The sequence below is a fragment of the Mytilus edulis genome, chromosome 5 (genome assembly GCF_963676685.1).
Source record: "Mytilus edulis chromosome 5, xbMytEdul2.2, whole genome shotgun sequence".
In the NCBI taxonomy this organism is placed as follows: Eukaryota; Metazoa; Mollusca; class Bivalvia; order Mytilida; family Mytilidae; genus Mytilus; species Mytilus edulis.
Genome location: NC_092348.1, coordinates 37889878 through 37911472, shown reverse-complemented (window position 1 = coordinate 37911472; position 21595 = coordinate 37889878). Strand labels below are relative to the sequence as shown.

General features: G+C 32.7%; 1 protein-coding gene across 2 annotated transcripts; it reads right to left on the bottom strand.

Moving 5' to 3' along the window:
• Window positions 1-3056: 3056 nt before the first annotated feature.
• On the bottom strand, window positions 3057-12223 carry LOC139523604 (uncharacterized). Of its 2 annotated transcripts, XM_071317745.1 has the most exons (6): window positions 12142-12223; window positions 10552-10845; window positions 9541-9606; window positions 8734-8820; window positions 4465-4593; window positions 3057-3500 (listed from the first exon to the last, which is right to left on the bottom strand). In XM_071317745.1, exons 2-6 carry the CDS (start codon window positions 10843-10845, stop codon window positions 3165-3167), a joined length of 912 nt encoding a protein of 303 aa, XP_071173846.1. In that variant the 5' UTR covers window positions 12142-12223; the 3' UTR covers window positions 3057-3164. The 2 variants fall into 2 exon arrangements, with proteins under 2 accessions (XP_071173846.1, XP_071173847.1); XM_071317746.1 differs by lacking the exon at window positions 8734-8820.
• Between the last annotated feature and the right edge of the window lie 9372 nt (window positions 12224-21595).

The following is a 21595-nucleotide window of genomic DNA, read 5'->3' as shown; positions in this document are numbered from 1 at the left end:
TATAATGGTCAACCAGTCCTGATGGCGTCGTGAAAGTTTTTAAAGCAACGATTAAAACTTCACTGCTTCTCGGTCCAATAGCTTCCTTGATTATGATTTAAAATGCAAGTTCTCAAATATCGTATCAACTAAGAGATACATACGCCATATGCAGGTTTTGTAGATTTATTGACATGAAAGGTTTACAATGAAGAACTGAAATCATCACTTTTGTTGTAATTTTTTTATCTTAACTGATTTTCTTTGTCAATTTACAGGTGTAACTTAAAATAAATGTATAAGTCGGATTCAACTGTATCTCGTCCATCTTGTATCTAAGATGAGTTTAATTAGTTTAATTTAGATGGAATAGATGCGTTAAACATAGTCACCAAACTTTGAATTATCAAGAGAGAGGATATCATCTATATAGCGGATTCTGAAGTATCAGGATATTTCCAACTTCTTTTAACTCTTCATAAGAAGCTGCTGGATAAGGTCGACTATCATTTTTTCGACAATAAAAGCAATTAAAAAACAACCTGATGTCTCTCAATAAGAGTTCAGCAGTCTAATATACCACTTCTGGGACATTAAATATAAAATTTATCAAAAATCTATTAACCTAAACTTAAAATATGGACTATTTCATATTATATATGTTCAGAAGGTCAGTAACTCACTTCTTCATCTAACATGTCTAAATATGTTAACATGTATTCATACTTCCTTACATTCTACATAATGCATTAATACTTTTTCTTACTTTTTCCTTCTTAAAAGGATTTAAGGTTTAGATAAAAAAAAAAAAAAAAAACAATTTGAAAAAGTAAAAAAAAATATTTTAGCAAGCTATACATTGTTCATATTAATTTGGGACCATATATGTAAACAACAGAAGTAATAGCACGTTTCTGTATCACCGAACTTAACAACGAAAATTATTTCTGAACAAAAAATTATTAAATACCATACTACTTTATGTTCATGATGTTCTGGCATTTGTAATTTTCATCTAATAACAAACACATCTAGTATACGACTTGCATTCTAATACATTGATCGGAGTCAATAGTAAATTTTCAAAACTTCTAAGTTTTTTTTCATTCTCGCGGTTATTTTTACGCGTCGTCACTGAAAACAATTGTCGAAAGTATTGATCCTGTTTTAACAATTAATTTTAGACAGTTCAATCTTCCTGATTTAACCAAAATAAAGAGTAATTTAAAATAATTATATTACCCACACCTTAAAAAATGCGTCACTAATATACATTCTACTTATTAGAAGACTAACCTTTTCAAATGATATTAGCAGAGCATTACAAAGCACAAGTTATATTCAGAAACACATAGTCACTGAGAAATGTTGCCCGAAGAAAAATATAACCCTAAAAACGTAATACCTTTAAAATCGGAAAAATGATCTGATCACTATTCTAGAACACCTGAGATCACCCCAGTTTGATGTGGGATACGTGTCTCACAGGTATTAGTTTTCTATGTTGTATTTTGTGTACTTTTGCTTGTCTAATGTTATGTATCTTTTTTAGCCATGGTGTTGTCTGTTTATTTTCGTCATATAAGTGTGAATATCCCTCTAGTATCATGTTGTCTGTTTATTTTCGTCATGTAAGTGTGGATATCCCTCAAGTATCATGACCCTTTTTAGAATGCACTTGAATACATTGAGTTTTAAACTTGTTTGGATTGATTAATTCTTACACCCAAAAGTGTTCGGGCCACAAGCATTCGTTGACAGAATTTATTCCTAAGACCTTTATCTCACATCTAACGTCCTACCTAACGGACTGTTGATCTTGCTGATGTTTTGAAGTTCTCACTTATAAAGGTGCTGCGTACCTTAATAGTTATCAAAGGTACCAGGTATAATTTAATACGCCAGACGCGCGTTTCGACTACATAAGACTCATCAGTGACGCTCAGATCAAAATAGTTATAAAACATTTGTTTAAATTTTGGTTTATGCTTTTGCATAAAATGTTTTTATTTGTAACCTAGAAAGCTGCATTATGAAGGACAATAACAGAATTATAATATTTAAGACACTTTGATATGCAGATACTGAGGCGTGTACTTGTTTGTAATGTTATGCATCCTCTGGTGTGATACACAGCATCTGATTATATTCGTCTACTACATTTATACCTGTTAAAGCGATGTCGGTCACTACCTAGTTTCGGTCACTACTGTCTTTTGAAAATAGCTGTACCAAGCAAAGAATATGTCAGTTGTTTTTCAATTGTTCAGTTTTGAGTTCGGTATTATCAAAAAAATATCTTAACTAAAAGCCAGCACATAGTATAGCTGATCGAATAACATATTATACCCCTGCACTAAACGCAGTTACTAGTTCGATAAAAACTCCACTTTATCAATATTTCTTGGTGTATCTCGCGATCGTCAAATATTTTCCCTTAATCATTTATGATAAGCTATCACAGCTACCAACGTTGATAGCACTAACAATCTTTGATGTAAAACTATATAAAAAACGAATCAATTTCTTCCTACTTTGTCAATCGCCACACGTAACAGATAAGCGAGTATCGTTTCTATAGACTGCATGAGCTGTTCTTTTGCTTGAGGCGGAACGATTCGCTTGCCGCGTGTACTAGTGTAAAACAGAAACCGCTGATCATATTCATTTTCTAAATCCATATCTTTGAAACCGTTTTTTGATAATTCATTTTCGACCTCGTTTGCAGATTCATAATTGTAAAGTTTTTTTTTTTATTTCGAGAAATTGTGTTAAATAGATCAACAAAGGGACTTGTTGCAAATTTTCTACTCTTCAATATTTGTTGGTGAATTCTGCAATCGTCTACAATTTTCCCTTAATTGTTTATGATAAGCAACCATAGCTGTCAACCTTGATAGGACAAACAATTGGTGATTCAAAACTATATTGAAAACGAATCAAATGACTTCCTACTTTGTCAATCTTTACACGTAACAGATAAGCGAATATCGATAGACAAAGTTTTGTCTTCAGAATAAGTAAAAAATCACTTACTACATGTACTACGAGAGAATGAAAACTAGTAATGAGATAGATAAAAAAAGGGTGGTGATATTTTCACTCTGTTTCATAACAGTCATGCAATTTCCTCTTCCAAAAAAGTAGCACTTGTTACTTGGAATATTTGAGCTATTTAAGAGTTGCTAAATATTATTATTAACTACTTGAATTGTCGTATACGCAGCAGTCTCTGGTGAGTATACTAATTGCTGAGTGTTTATGTTTTGTTTCTGGTTAGCCATTGTAAATGATTGAGGTTGTTCTCCATGATAGTCTCGTATCAGCAACTGATTTCCTAGTAAATGACCTGGTTGTTGTTGGTTATTTGTTATATAAGCTGGCTGTTGACCATTATATCCCGCCATTTCGGGCTTCCATAATTGATCGTACTCGTGTTGGTTCCTTGTAGGTATTTGCGTGTTTGGCATGTTATGCATCAGTCCAGGTTGTACTGTGTGGATATATATGACACTTTGTTGCTGGAAAATAATAAATGCATACATTGTATTGCATGTAACAGATGTATCTAGTGAAAAGACAATTTATTGTATTATATAACGGTTTGTATGGTTTAGTGATTGAATAATTGCGAAATGTCATTTGAAATTATTCTACATGATTTGATACTTTGTAACATGATTATTTGTATGTGTGAACATTTTATTTTTAAATAAACATACTAATTCATAAACTTTTTATGTTAATTTTTTTATTAACATAGTTATCAAAGGTACCAGGATTATAATTTAGTACGCCAGACGCGCGTTGTCAAGCCATGCTCTCTGATCGTACTTAAGCATTATAAATATCAGTATGTTTATAACGAGCGTTTGAAAAATATTGTGAAATATACATGTATTGCCTACCAATGTTAAAATGAACATAGCACATGGTGTGATAAAACTTTTTTGATTCTAATAGCAAACAATCTATAACGTTTGTACAACGAGACAGACATAAAATTCACATTCAAAAGGATCTCATTTTGATATTATTAAACCAAAACGTTATAAATAATTAACCGTATCACGATAAAGACAATAACAATCAAAACCAAGGAGTTAACAAAGTGAAATTAAAGTGAAATCAGGTGCTCCGGATTTTGATAGTATTAAACCAAAGCGTTATAAATAATTAACCGTATCACGATAAAGACAAACAAATGAGCAGATACAGGTAACGTTACAGTTAGAATAGTTGTATTCAAATTTCTAGGACGCAGCACCAACACTACTGTACATTTGTGTTCCGGCGTTGTTCAAAATACAACTTACGTTTCAATTGCAACTGTGACATGAATAAAGCTCAGCTTATTATGTTCCGGAAGAATTAGAACACGGCTTTGTTTCAAAAGCAAACGAAAAATAATTACATATTTAATCACTCATCTTTCAGGGATATACCATCGTGAACTTAGAAAATTACAAAAACAAATATACTAACATTTCCCGTATTAAGCTGTGAGCAACAACAGCAGTGTGATGCAGCAACAATTGATATGATGAATTCTAAGAAGGAAAATATGGCAAGGAGGACACACACTGTTAAAAACCCTTCGGTATCAAAATCAGGCTATAAATAAATAGCTTAATAATAAGTCAAAAAGAACATAAAAAATAAAACATGGGGTTATAAACATTTCAGCTGCTGCAGTTTAATTGTAATGTTTTATGCTATAACCAATACAAAGTCGGTGTCTCTGTTGGTTTACTTAGATTCCTTGAGATTTTAACCTGTCGAGTCATTTGCTTATTACTTTAGTACTGATATGTTGGTATTTTTCTGAATAACATTCACAAATGACAAAAAGCTTTGAATACAAGAATTTATACCGCATCTTAATCTTATTTACCGGATTTGTAATCACATAAGCAACACGACGGGTGCCACATGTGGAGCAGGATCTGCTTACCCTTCCAGAGCACCTGAGATCACCCCTAGTTTTTGGTGGGGTTCGTGTTGTTTATTCTTTAGTTTTCTATGTTGTATCATGTGTACTATTGTTTTTCTGTTTGTCTTTTTCATTTTTAGCCATGGCGTTGTCAGTTTGTTTTAGATTTAGGAGTTTGACTGTCCCTCTTCTTTTAATCATGTTGACGATTTGTCATTTTACTTTTATGTGTCGGTATTTTTAAACATCCAACATTCTTTGATGTATTTATATACGTTGTGGTTTCGATTAGATAATGTGTTATGTTTTATCGTTTGTGTTTAGCATTCTGTACTTTCTGTTCATTCCCGTCTGTTATTTTTTTCAGTATAGTCGAGTTAATATCCAATTTCTACGGATAAAGTATTGTGTATTGTATGACTTCGTCACTTTATTTATTTAAGATTGCCTTACAATAACGCCATTATCACGATAATTACTTGGAATAGTATTGTAAAAATAAAATGTATGACTTTCAAGATTTTACGTGTATATTCGTTACGAATATGTGTCACTGTTTGTGATGTTCTATAATATCTGTCGTTGATGGAAGATGTTCCTTGTAATTCAGCGATGAACATGTTAAATATGTTTAACAACTATTATATAATTCAATTTTTTCGTTCCTCTGTGATGAGTGTTCTTATGTTTGTTTGTGCTGTGTTTTTGTGACGTAGTGTTTTAACATTGCCATACGAGCAGGAAGTTTGGTTAGCCATAACGCAAAGGTTCAACCTACCATATTGTCTTGTTATGTCCTGTTCCAAGTCAGGAATATGACATTTGTTATAAAATAGTACGATTATTTTATTGTTGGAGTTTATTTTTGTTGCACTTCAGTGTTTCTGATGTGGCTTACTTTCATCTTATAGTTGATGTGTTTCCACGGTTTTAATTTGTATCTTGGATTATTTTCTCTCATTAAACTGATGACTTTTGAGTAGTGGTATACGACTGTAGTCTTTATTATCTACAGTTTTGGTACTTTTCATTATTTCATCTCTTCAACGTTTTTATGAGATGTTCAAAATTTTATACGTATCGCGGATCATTCGGGACACAGTGTATATAAACACGTAAAATCAATATATTTGATTGTATAACAATGATTCGTGAACTGTATTTAAAGTCAATATGATCTATTTTATTTCAAAACATAAATTATTCTTTAAAAAGTAGTCGACGATTTCTTATTTCCACAATCCAAAAATTTTAATCATCCTATCACAAACGCAACAAAAAAACCCGCATCTATTGCCAATTTTTCGAAAGATTAGAGTTGTCGCAAGCAAGTCGAACGAAGATTCAAACTTCACGGAGTAGAATTATTTAATATACATTTTATGAAATGGAAACAAAATTGTGTACAATGCAGATTAGTATTAGTTAAAAGTTTTAATAAAATAATTCTTGTTGAATAAACAGTATACATCAGTTAGAACTTGCAATATTCACTGCTTATTGATTAATTCTTTACAATACAGTTAGAATTATCTCTCCGTACAAGATTTAATCACATCATAAAACGCTTAAACCGTAAAGTATCATTTCTAAAATATATTCCTTGTGTATTTTGATTGACAATTGACATTTCTCTCGTCTGGGAATACATGTACTTGCGTGTTTTTGTTTTTATTTGTTGTTTTTGCTTGTTAAATGTTTTATTTAATAAAAAGAATAAGATATTTTGACAATATTACAATATCATCCCACTCTTATTCCACACCGATTTATGAATATAACACTGCATATTTTTCTTTTGTTTTTAGGAAGAGCAATGTTATATTCAATCTCCGGCGCAGAGCTCACATCCGTTCCGTACTTATCAATACAGGTGGAACGGTAGTATTTGCATTCCAAAATTTAGGTTGCTCTTTTGTGTACCCTACCTACGTCAATGTATCTGAACAGTGTGATTGGACAAAAAATACAGTATCAACTGAACATACTTTCCCAAACTGAGGGATGAATCAGGTGTAGAAAAATATGAAATAATTTTACATACAGATGGAAATGAATTTCTGGAATTTTTTTTTAAATTTTGTATTTACTGCACGATAAAAGACCTAAAAGCAATAGTGGCCTTAGGTTTTTAAAAATAGCAAAAAAAGTAAACGGTCATGATACACATTCAAATTCATTTCTGAATAGTAAAATGAAAGTACTTCAGTTAACTGTGAATGTAGAATTTTTCGCAGTGTTAGAAATGGGTGAAAAATCTTAAAAAAGGCTATCATTATCCCCTATGGGCCAGGAAATACTACCGTGCTACCTAAAGGGGGATGTATATGTTTAAAATAAGGGTTAAAAGGGGTTTGTTTTCCTATGGAATTTTTTTGTTTATCAATAAAAAGTTGATTAAAGGCAACTATAATAAAAATAGCCCTTAAACTCCACTCCTTGGAGTGAAAATTGCTGACTCAGCACATTTTTCCTGATCTGTGGTTTATATTGTGAAAAATTTACCTAGAAAGTAGAACTTCATTATTTTTAAGTAACTTACAATGCTTTTTTAATTATAAATGTTCGCTTTAATTTTTCGCACTGTCTGACACATGTGCAACCGCTGAAATTTGAGAACCGACATATTTCAGTTGCCTTTACGTCTGAATATTTTCACCGAAATAGATGAATTGTATTATTTTTTTAAATTTTTTTCCACACAACTACAGCTATACTACTTTTCTTTATGTTTAATTTGTAGTTCTGTGGTAACAGGACACAAGTATGAGCTTGTTTGTATAATTTAACTTAATGCATACATGGGAATTACACTAACAGTCAACTTAGAGATATATTCTAGTACATGTACTGTTAAAAAGATGTTAGAATAATAGTTAACTGCCATCAAAAGAGTTTTGTTGTGTTGCCTTCATAATCTGGAAATAGCTTAAGTAACGCAAGGCATGCTGTAAAATATGGAATGGACTTTAATATTATTTTTCATGATTTGGTGCTTAAACTGTGTGTGTCAGTCAGATTAACTATAAATAGAGTTGGTAATCAAATAATTTTTTCTGAATCACCATGTTTGACATCTGTGTTGATTTATAACATCATATATTTGGGTTTTGTTCACTCCTTTAGTAAAAATGGTAAGATGAAAAAAAGTAAAAATTTGCCAGCTGGGGTAGGGTGTAATCTTTCACTTTTTTTTGGTAACAAATAAGTGTAGACTAGTATTCTTTATTGTAATAAGTTTCATAATAAGAATTCTATGAGTGATAGGTGTCATGACTGATTTGAAGTTTATAACGTCTTGGTTAAGGTGGCACGGTAGTATTTGCATTCCAAAATGTAGGTTGCTCTTTTGTGTACCCTACCTAAATCAATATATCTAAACAGTGTGATTGGACAAAAAAAAAGTATCAACTGAACATACTTTCCCAAACTGAGGGATGAATCAGGTGTAGAAAAAAATGAAATAATTTTACATAAAGACTGAAAAGCAATAGTGGCCTTAGGTTTTTAAAAATAGTAAAAAAAGTAAACGGTCATGATACACATTCAAATTCATTTCTGAATAGTAAAATGAAAGTACTTCAGTTAACTGTGAATGTAGAATTTTTCGCAGTGTTAGAAATTGGTGAAAAATCTAAAAAAGCTTTCATTATTCCCTTTGGGCCAGGAAATACTACAGTGCCACCTACACTTAATACGATTGTATTGTAGTGTACTACGTATACGGAAAGGAAACGAGCGCTGTACGGAGATTGTATTATTTTGTGATCTGTTTTTACTGTGATAACATGGACTACTTCATAGTGTTTCATAATACTCACGTGAACGGCTCCGGCAATTGCCAAGGTAAGCACAGTGGGTGAAAATACAACCGCTGATATTATGTTACAAACCAGAAACGCTACGGTCTACAAATTTGATATAATATAACTTTATAGATTGATTTGATAGGATCGAAAAATATACAAACAAATAAATAAATAACAAACTATTTGTAGTTGCTAATAACAAAGACATTGAGTAGATGCATTGTTTCACCATACGTCATATTAGGGTATCCCTTAGCTGACCATGTATACAATATGGGAGAGCTTCCACCTGTATCTGAAGGTCGTGCATCGATGTATAAATGTTTAAACTCAATTCATTTATACTCTGTCGGATTTTTGTCTCATTTGCCTTAATGTTAAATCAATATCTATTTATATCTGTGGTATTCGCTGATTGAAGAAACAGATTATAAATCTTAAGCAAAATTCCCTAACATTATAGCTTATGCACTGATGACCTTTATTTTAGATGTCCTGTATTTTAATGAAGATTGATTTAGAAATGTAGCCGTTCATTCTCTTCTGTAGAAATATCAGGAGATTTTTCAACCTCCTAAAGAAAAATAGATTTTCATCAATACTACATGTACTTGTCAAGCAACAAAGCTACAATTTCTTTTTTAAGAGCAATGATTAATACGAGCTGTGTTTGAGAAAATTTTTTGTTAAATGAGGCTGTTTTGATAATGATCTTCAAGCAGTAAAATACATTATCTGTGATCTCGCTAAAAATCTTTAAAAAATCAATACATGTAGTTCCTCAAAACAATTGACAATACACTTATATAAAGTACATACTAAGCATCTCCAACTTGATCGACGTTGTGCAGACATACAACACGGAAAACAACCAGTTAGTAAAAACTGAAAACAGATAAAAGTACACAGAAAGATAAAGCAATTGATTTAAGAACATTAAAACTTTTCTGTTTGTAGTTAAACGTTTGATGATGATCTGATTATTAATTTGAATGAAAAAGTATCTTTAAAATGTCGAATTAAACTGTAAGCATCACATTGTCCAGAATTGATATTTTTAACATAACATGGACATCACAGAGGCATTACAGACATGTTTATTCAATCGGTAATCTCCGAGTGCATTTAAATGAATTGCATCTACTAAAATCTTGTTCAACTGTCATTTTATTATCAACGAAATAAGTTTGAATTTATGACGTACAATATATTTTTAAGTACAATACATTCACCATAAAATGTTAACTGGTGTTTGTATTTAATGTTGAACTTCAAGTAACCGAATACATTACAGGAAGGCGCTGTCGTTTACCCTTCATAACTTGTAAAGTGTGTTTAAAAGATATAATTCAGTTTTGTCTAACAGTTTTTTTTCTTTCTTTAACATGTCTTATACAGTTTTCAGTACTTCAAAAACCGAATAAGAAACATGTCTCACATAGAAATCCTTCGTCCTAGACTTTTTTCTTTATTTATGGAAACTACAACGTACAAATATTTAACGAGTGGATCAATAGAGAATACAGATGAGATTTCTCCAAATGGAACTTGATTTAGCCTTGTGTTAAGCGGTTTCATCAAAATGAAATTTTAATGACAATGTCACTCCGATTTAAATATATTCCTTTTTTACACAAGACTAAAGAAACACCGATAGTAAAATAACGAAGTAAATGACCTTCCAGTATTGATTTGTTTTGTTTAAAAGTTTAACTAAATTATTTGAATCAGACTGTTCCATTATACAGTTACCATAACATTTTGCAAATGCATTGCAACATACTTTAAGATCAAATGGAAGAATCAATTGGATTTCATAGTGTGACTTACCCAACCTGAACAAACCATGGTAATCAAATACAGTAGTACAATATCACCGGTTGAAGTCCTACAACGATAGTACGAACTATCAGTTACATAATCGCTGTAGTAGTAGTTATAACAATTACTGTACTTTTCTGTGTTACTAAGAATAACTCCAACAATACTGATGATAACACATATAACACCTAGACCAATCTGTGCTCCCCCAAGGATCTGGAGTGCTCTTATTCGTGACATTCGGACATCCGTTTGTACTGGTTGTGCTTGATTTGCAACAATTGGAGCATTAGTGATCATCATCTATTTGGAGAAATCATGTAGAAATTAAAACAAAAATACCAATGAATTTGTTTTCGTTTCTGTCACCTACACAAAGAAACTATGAGCTCAAACGGTACATAATGTAGTTAATTGAGTTCGAATCGTGTGTCCAGTTGCAAAGAGTAACAACTTTGATAACTCCACCAGGAGGAATTTGACTTGAAAAACATCTAGCAAAAGTAATTAGGTTCGTCTGGATTACCACTATAACGCGTAAAAGAACACCGACGGCTTTTTAGAAAAACGAATCGTAAAATAATTATAATACGAAATACATTTATTGATTTCCGTTTCAAAATACACATTAATTTTATTAATATGAAGCTTAATAATCTGTAAAAAATAATTGCTTATAGAGACAATTATTATCATTTTCGACACCAAAAGGAAGTGGATGTAATCAGATATAGGATACGTTACGGCCTTCAATTTTTTTCAAATACTATACTTGGAGCTGTAAAACACATCGAATGACTACATATAGACTAACTCAAATAAGCATTCTATGCTAGAATTAATAACGAAAAACAGGAATGCAAGACAGCCAAAAAGCATCCAACTGATGTATCGGCATGTGACTTATGATAGACACTTAAGATTATTGTTGGTTAAAATGTTTAAGAGTTTTCATTTTTGCTACTGCTCCCGAGGAGTGAAAATACACCACACAATAAAAGCAAACCATTGAACTTGGAATTGCCTTGACTCATCAGTCAGCTGTTAAGAACTCTTCAGTTACTACTATTTATATACCCATATTAGGCTGCACGTTAAAAAATTGGCTGTAAGATGGTTAGTATACATTTTACACAAGTATCAACTTTCATGAAATTATGTAGAAATTTTGATCTACGTAATATTTGGTTGTTTGTGAAGAACGCATTTTACAAAAGTGTAAATTGATTCAATTCATCTTTTGGTGAGACATGTTTGCAATTTAAACGTGTTCTGATATTGCATATACTGATTCACTGAACAATCGAGACCGTATTTTGTATTTTGCCCTTGATCGTTTTTTCTTTAAATTTGTCCAGTCACGTCGGGGTATCGCTTTTAGTACTGTCCTGCATATGATTATTAATTTGATCTGCATTGTAATTTTATTTTGAGATAGTAAAAAATTAAAACGCTATGCTTATGATACTGGCTTTTTAGGAATGAGAGTCAATTTTTCGAAAGACATTAATTTTAATTAGTCTATCAAATATGGTTCAGCAATACAGCTTAATCGTATGTCGATTGTAAGTCATTTATAAACAAAATAATATCACTTACCTTTTCTTTCGTGATATTCCTCAGTTAGTGAAAAAAGTAAAGAAAAATTCTTATCAACTTTTTATGATTGTATTCGTTATATTATGCAAATATTGTATAATTTATAAGCTGTCATATATATCTGATAAGATTGAACAAAGACAATAACCTATAGGTAGGCATTATTTTTTTTCTGTATTAGTTCATAAATTATATGAAAGTGATATCTAACATGTAGCTATGACTAAGGAAAACATGAGTTACAAACGTGTATGGCAAGGAAAAAAATATTTACAATCACAAAAAATGATGTGTTGAAAGGGAAATACTCATCACGATAACCCTAATCATAATAATTGAGCCAACAGCATAAATAAGTTAATATAGAAAATTTATGCAGCATAATGCGAAATATGCATATTTTGGATAAAAAAAATGATACGTTGTACAACTTGCGTGGGGAACAAAACCATTTAATTTTACAGAAAAGGATCGTTGATATAAAAAAAAAAAGAGAAAGATACAAAAACGGACAATGTCATGACTGAAAGGAAAAAAGAAAAACAAAAGTTCACAAAAACATGAAAAACTTTTTTTGGCTCATAAAAGTTCAAATACGGTGATAAATTTAATTCTGCAGATTATACTCAGGGCAAAGTGATGGAGTTGTAGTTGCATTATTTGGAACATGTTTGTCGTAATCTGTAACACAACTATTCCAGGGCTGTTGATTATATTTCATCTCTTGGTAATTTTGTTGAATAGCTTACTATCGAGCAGTAACCCTCTATCAAAGAAATCTTGTTTTTTAAAAGCCCTGGAATATCGTATTAACTGGGAGATATGTACTTACAGCCCGTAACAGAGTAGTGATCGAATTCGCGTTTCTTTACCGTCAGAATAAGTTACGTTATCGACAAACTTATTTCAGAAGTGACATAATTTAATTTTCTTCATCGACAAAATATTATATGTCCAACGTGTTAGTTTTCAATGTTTAAGTCGAAGTTTTTTTAACACAGTAAACATTTTTGATAATCAATCATTGACATTTTCATTTTTACGGTAAAGGATCAAATACGGGATCTCCGAAATTTCTATCATTTGTTACGAGGAAATCCTTATTCAATCGAACATATGTCTTTCTTCATGACACATATTATGAAATACAAAGGAGTTGAAATGATCAAATACTTTCGAACTGACGGAAACAAAAATACATAATCTAGAATGTGTGTTCTGTCATAAACAATGGCTTCGTCATGCGAATCGACGAAATCATGTTTTATCAGCTCGCCCCGACAGCACAGAAAGCTTCGATTGATAAGGAAAGGGATAGATAGAAAAAAGGGGGGACAATATATATTACAAGCCTTAATTCTTAGAGACTGACAATCTGTTTTATATATACTCTCTTTAATATAACCATCTTTGGCTTAATCACTTTTCCATCTCCTATGTTTCTCAAAAAACCGATCATCTATTCCAGCCTCTGCCGCGGCAGTAGCTCCTCCAGACCTCAAACTGTGTATTAAAGCCAAACTGTTTTTTTTTATCAAGACCTAAACTGTCAAGTGCAGAAAAAAATAACTCACAGGCTCTGGTGTAAGAAATATGACTACTCTTTCTAAGTTTTTTTCATGTTCAAAGATTTACAATAACAAGTTTATCTAACGATGAACTCATTCGATTCTTCCGGAATGTTAGCTAACTTTAGATAACGCTGAAGTACTTCTACCGGACATGTTGTATCCCTGTTTTTTAAAAGCCCTGGAATATCGTATTAACTGGGAGATATGTACTTACAGCCCGTAACAGAGTAGTGATCGAATTCGCGTTTCTTTACCGTCAGAATAAGTTACGTTATCGACAAACTTATTTCAGAAGTGACATAATTTAATTTTCTTCATCGACAAAATATTTCATGTCCAACGTGTTAGTTTTCATTGTTTAAGTCGAAGATTTTTTAACACAGTAAACATTTTTTATAATCAATCATTGGCATTTTCATTTTAACGGTAAAGGATCAAATACGGGATCTCCGAAATTTCTATCATTTGTTACGAGGAAATCATTATTCAATCGAACATATGTCTTTCTTCATGACACATATTATGAAATACAAAGGAGTTGAAATGATCAAAATACTTTCGAACTGACGGAAACAAAAATACATAATCTAGAATGTGTGTTCTGTCATAAACAATGGCTTCGTCGTGCAAATCGACGAGATCATGTTTTATGTAACTGATCTTAGCTGTAGAAACAGTTGGTGCGACCTCAAAATGACAGCAAGCGCAGTTTTCCGGACGATTTTCATTTGTACACTGCTAAAATCTGTCAGGTCCTGGCCATGGTATATTTTGGAGAAATTTTTTTTTTACTGATTTTTACTAAAAAAAATATTCTCTGTGTGTGCCATTGCAAGAAATAGTTTTGTCTTCTTCTTCTTCTTCCGAATACGGGAGTAGACTCCTAGGTAGGAGTTTAAAACATTCCGGAACTTGTGTGCTATGTACATATGGACTTAGTTTAAAAATAATATGACAAAGAAAAATAGTTAACAATAACATATATACATTATGTACAGTGGCTTTGTAGTTTAATGAGTTGCTGTGGATCCTTTAAATGTTAGAGTGGATATGCCACTTTTGAAGGATTCCATGGTGTCAGACATACCTATTGCTTCAGGTAGTGTGTTCCAGTCCGAAATAGTGCGAGGATAGAATAAAAATTGATAGATATCTGTATTTGTTGATATTTGCCTAAATTTATGTCCCCCCTCCCTAGTACATGTACGTCTATCAGATATTGTTAAATTGTCCTTAGGCACTTCAACTAACCCCCAATTTATTTTATACAGCATAGTTAATCTAGTTTTTTTCCTTCTTATCTCTAAATTTTCCCATTCTAATGATTTAATTAAATTTGAAACTGCTCCAGGTGATCTGTCTTTATAATCATTGAAGACAAACCTGGCTGCCTTACCCTGTACCTGATCAACCTGAGTGATGTGTTGTTTTTGTACGGATCCCAGACTGGGGAAGAATATTCGACGACTGGACGGACAAGTGATGTGTACGTAAGGTTTTTAACCTTACGTGTGCAGTTTTTCAAGTTCATACGAAGAAAACTTCCAGGTAATATTGTTTATATGTGTTCCCCAATCAAGGTCATGGCTTATAGTTACGCCTAAATATTTACTGTCTTTTACTGCTTCTAAAACATGCTCGTTACTTTGTCATATTTAAAAAAATTCTCAACAAAATTTTCCCGTTTAAACTGTACTAGAAAAAAGTTTGGCAGGTGAAACGGACGAAGACATATTCTAACAGAAGTACAAATACCAGTCCTTCCTTTTGTGTATACATATGAGAAAACATTTCAAAGTTAAAGATTGAATTCAAATCCATCACACATACAGTACACAATGTTGTCCGAAAAAATAAAGGACTTCATTCCTATCAAACACCTTTTTAATTGTTTACCAGAATATTTCTTTTAGTTTTGGGTAAAATTGTAAAGGAAATAATACTATCAAGACGTCCCTCCATAAATCTTTTTTTTCTGTTCTGACTTTGAAGAAATGACTACTTTTCGCCCAATCGAAATGGTGCATGGACATATTTTGTTTCATATTATTTGAATTATTTTCAATATTATCGGTATTAAACTTGATTATCGACACATGAAAGTTTGTCAGCATTGTCAATCTTATTAACGTTAAAGTACCAATAGTTCGGTCACTACTCAATTAAGTTTGTCGATAACGTAGCTAATTTTGACGGTAAAGAAACATCAATTCGATCACTTCTCTGTTACGGGCTGTATGTTCTCATTCAATACTTCAAACGAACATAAAGCATTTATAAAGTAAAACTCAACACCGTTATTTGGTTATCAGCTCGCCTCGACAGCACAGAAAGCTTATTAATAAACAAATGTCCAATTTGCTGTCATCGACCGCTGCCATCACATATAAACACAATCTACAATAGAATGTTTTTCTATAAGGATGAAGTTATCAAGATTGATATAACCTAAACCGGTAATAACTTACTGATTGTCCAATCAAATTAAACATGTTTTGATTTGAACACACGTGCTTAAAATAAACAAATACACGTGTTCCCGAATAACCTTTATAAATACAGGTATGTTCTTATTCAATACTTCAAACGAACATAAAGCATTTATAAAGTAAAACTCAACACCGTTATTTGGTTATAAGCTCGCCCCGACAGCACAGAAAGCTTTGATTGATAAGGAAAGGGATAGATAGAAAAAAGGGGGGACAATATATTTTATAAGCCTTAATTCTTAGAGACTGACAATCTGTTTTATATATACTCTCTATAATATAAACAACTTTGGCTTAATCACTTTTCCATCTCCTATGTTTCTCAAACAACCGATCATCTATTCCAGCTTCTGCCGCGGCAGTAGCTCCTCCAGACCTCAAACTGTGTATTAAAGCCAAACTGTTTTTTTAATCAAGACCTAAACTGTCAAGTGCAGATAAAAATAACTCACAGGCTCTGGTGTAAAAAATATGACTACTCTTTCTCAGTTTTTTTCATGTTCAAAATTTACAATAACAAGTTTATCTAACGATGAACTCATTCGATTCTTCTGGAATGTTAGCTAACTTTAGATAACGCTGAAGTACTTCTACCGGACATGTTGTATCCCTGTTTTTTAAAATGGCAACATCTCTCTCTTCCCTATACACACCAGTTTTACTCTTGACTAAGTATAGTGTAAGGTAAGTAGGGGGAAAGTTAGCTAACTCGAAGAATCTTAAAAAAGCCAGCATAGGATAATAAACACATACATGCTATTCTTACATCTTTAAGATTATAAGTATTATTAGCAATTCTATATACAATATTTTTCAAAATATGCGGTATGATAGGTTATTTTTTGACAACCGAATGAACTATTTTTCTATGAGCCCCTTCAAGAACAGATGCAACTGGATTTTTTTCACTGGGATTAGCAACGCCAGCTTAATTATATGCCCATTTTATGGCGTAAAAGGCATCATTTAATTTTGTAACAGATTTTAAAGTTTCAGACAAATGAATTAAATATATAGAAATATGCAAATCGGATGCCGGCAATGGTGAAAAAGAATATTGACTAGTCCACTTACACCATGAATTGAAGGCATATCTACTCTCAGCATTGGATGAAAGAAGGCATTCTGGTAACTGGTTAAACAAACTGCTTAGATCATTATTAGAGGCAACTTGTGAATTAAACTCTGACCGCTGCCCTTCTGAAAAAGTTTCTGAAAATCGTAAAATTGCAATAACATTTTATATACATATAGTACGGTAGCTTTGTGAAAAATTGTGCACATCCTGCTACAAGTATGAAATTTGGCATAGACCTTCCTCAACTATTTCTCTTTCATTTCAGATAAGGAGGCATTTAAAAAAATGCCTCACTTCCGGTAAAATCCAAAATGGCGGACATCATACTTAAATTAGCCCAATATCGAAGGCTGGTATGTGAAAAGGTGTTATTAACATGCTAATTTCATAATATTTGGTATAAACCTTTGTTTTGTACTACTTTTGGATATGTGATATAGATAAGAAGTCTTCACAAGCCCTACTTCCGGTAAAATCAAACATGGCGGATTTATATAGATTAGACCGTTGGTTTTCCCGTTTGAATGGTTTTACACTAGTAATTTTGGGGCCCTTTATAGCTTGTTGTTCGGTGTGAGCTAAGGCTCCGTGTTGAAGGCCGTACTTTAACCTATAATGGTTTACTTTTTAAATTGTTATTTGTATGGAGAGTTGTCTCATTGGCACTCACACCACATCTTCCTATATCTATGGCGGACATAGTACTACAATAAGCTTATTTTTAGGGAGGATAATTGAAATGTGTTTTAAAGTATTACTACTATCATTGGTGCTTCTCAAGGATACAATGTATAAGACATCTGTCTTTAAAACCCTTACTTCCGGTAATATCCAATATGGCGGACATAGAAATATTGATAATTTTTCCTTTTTATATTAAATTTTTTTCAATCTGTAAATAAAATGATTTCTTTGGGGTTGTAATTAAACTTTTGGCTTTAAGTCATCGTCAAAACCACTAATTCTATTCAGCTGCATATGTTTCAATACAAAATTAACACTTCCAGTAAAAAATCAATATGGTGAAAATTTCAAAGATGAGTCCTCAATCCATATATTCGATGTAGAGTTTTGGATAGATTGATTAAAACAAAATAAAATCACTAAAGTTGTTAAACATCTTTAGAATGACTTATTTATGGCCGCATATAAATGTTTACTCACAATCGTACAGCTTATTTTCCAAATTTACAAATTGTTTCCTACATCTATAATGTACTAGCTCCTGATAAGATTAAGAGGCCTCACAAAAGAGTTGTTGAAAAGGGTGCCATGGATAATATTTTCCCCTTCGCTATTCATAAGGGATGGACTAGTTAGAAAAGGAACCAATACCAAGCTTGTTACTCATTCACATCCGCCATGGTATATTACACGTTTTACTTGCTGAAATAGACTAGACCGAGTCGTGGGAATAGCCTCAATAAGTATTTCCTCTTCCAAAAACACATTTTTTCTTGCTTCGTTAACCCCATCTGATAAGTTTGTTCGATCGTACAACAAAACAACGTATCGTTCTATCAATGACATTGTCAAATCCATATCTGGTGATATTGGCTGATCAATCATCATTCTAAATGATAGAGTCACATCTTTAAACACCATCCATGTCACCAACGCAGTTCCTTTTCCAGAAAACGTGTGATATCTCAATGCCTAGCGTATTTGAAAGGTCATGGATAGATATATATCTGAAGCTTTTCCCACTTCCAAATGCAAGCCAAAGATTGTCTGCCCCTAGGTCACTGAAAAGCGAAACCGCAATGACAGCAACATCAGTATCGAATATCGAGTCATCATTCAGTTAAGTCTGTGTTGCACAGCATCAGACACATGCATCTTGATTCAAGTGTCAGCCTCTTTACGTGAACATGATGCTAAGCTTGAAATATCACCATGTGATGGCTAGCACATAACATCCTGAGTAATTGTTGCTACAAGTACCTTCCCCTCAAAATCTATTGAGCAAGCTGTTGTGAATGAAAACTTAAAAGTTCTTTCTTATTGTCGTAATCTTGTTTTGACTCTTGATTCGTCAGTGTATTCCCTTTCCCCTAAATGTAGCTCTTGCTTCTTATAACAAATGCTCAGGATATTCTATCTTATCTACCTCGAGATGTATTTCAAGTTAATCACCATGTTCACATTAAGAGGCTGACAATATAATCATGGTGCATGTGTTTGATGCAATGAATCACGAACTTGCACGAGTCATGATTCGAATAGTCCTTATTGTTTCGCTATTCCGTGACAGGGGTAGACGAACTATGGATTGTGTTTGGGAGGGCAAAAAGCTTTGGATAAATATATTTACAAATGCACCTGGCAATAAGTGATTACACACACTTATTGTGCTCCATGTCTTTATCAGTTGTGATACAGTTCTCTGATTGCTTGAAAAGGAAAATAAGACTGCGTGGGAGACATTGATGGCATTTGAAGATGTGACTTTGACATAAAGAATGATGATTGATCAGCCTAAATCACCGAGGCTTAACTAAGATCACACAAACTTATCAGATGGGGTTAACATGGTTAACGAATCAAGAAAATAACTATTTGCGCAAAAGGGAAGACTAATTGAGGGTAAAACGTGCAATATACTAAGGCAGCAGTTTAGGGGGACGAGCTTGGAATTGACTCTTATGATACCTACCTTTTGAATGGCGAAGGGACAGATAGGATAACTTTTAAATAACTCTTTCTAAGGCCTCATCATTTTGTCAGAAGCTTGTACATTGTGGATGTACTTGGGAATGCGGTTCAATGCCAAAACATGCTACATCCTAAGCATCAGAAACAAAAACCATAAAATCTACAGTTTAAATGGACACATACTACAACAAGTCAAGCATAACCCGTAGCCTACAAATTCGGAAGACCTCAAATGGACCACCCACATATTAAACGTGGCAAAGAAAGTAAATTCAACACTAGGCTTTCAAAGAAGAAACTTGAAATACTGCCCACAAGATTGCAAAAAACAGCTTACATCTCGCTCGTTGATCAACGATGGAATGTGGAGCCATAGTATGGGACCCCAACATGGTAACAAACATAAATAAGCTAGAAAGGATACAATGTCAAGCGGCAAGATTTATCACCATAGGTTTCAAGTCAAGAGTGTGTCTCCAATATGCTTGCCAAACTGGAACTACAAGACCTCCAGACAATTGCAAGACGAACAAGCTAGAAGTTGATATTTAGGTACAAATAGGTTAGGGGCTGATTCCCGCTATTGAAACAGACGAATTTCTCCAAAAAGCACATAGTAGTAGTTTGTAGTGTGCACATCAAGCGCATAGAGCGTCAAATCTGCTCTTAATCCTCGTCAATAAATCGACGGCGCTCTCTCAAACCGTAATATTAAAGCCTGAATTGGTATTGACAACGCATTCATACAGATACAGATACAGAGGATGTCGCGGTCGTTGTTAATGTTAAAAATCGGATCTCCCGTACACCGTTTTGTTTACATGTGGTGGTGAATAAACATGAATTTTCAGCCAAATAGTAATTATTTGAAAAATGTTTTAGTACTTCAGTAATTTTATTTTGTTTTAACCAATCTATCTACAACTCTAAATCAAAGATATGTATTGAGGACTCATTTTTGAAATTTCCACCATATTGGGTTTTTTTTAATACCGGAAGTTTTTACATTAGAAAAAAATTAGTGGTTTTGAGGATAACTAGAAGCAAATAGTTTAATGACAAGCAAAAAAAAAACCCAACAAAAAACATTTTCTTTACATTTTGAAAAAAAGTTGAATATTAAAATAGTAAATTGATATTTCTATGTCCGCCATTCTAAATTTTACTGGAAGTAAGGTTTTTAAAGAGATATGTCTTATACATTGTATCCATGATAGGCACAAAAGAAAGGTTCCTGCCCAGTGTAATGATAGTAGCAATACATTAAAACACATTTCAATTACCCTTCCTAAAAAAAGCTTATTCTAGTACTATATCCATATTGGATTTTACCGGAAGTAGGGTTTTTGAAGACATCTTATCTATATCATATAACCAAAAGTAATACGAAACAAAGGTTCATACCAAATATTATGTTAGTAGCATGATAATAACACCTTTTCACTTAATAGCCTTCGATATAGGGCTGATTTAAGTATGATGTCCGCCATTTTGGATTTTACCGGAAGTGAGACATTTTTTTCAAATGCCTCTCTATCTGAAATGAAAGAGTAATAGTTGAGGAAGGTCTATACCAAATTTCATGCTTGTGGCAGGATGTGCACAATTCGTCTGAAATATGCTTGTAGCCGCCGGACTAATATACAGAGGACGAATTATTC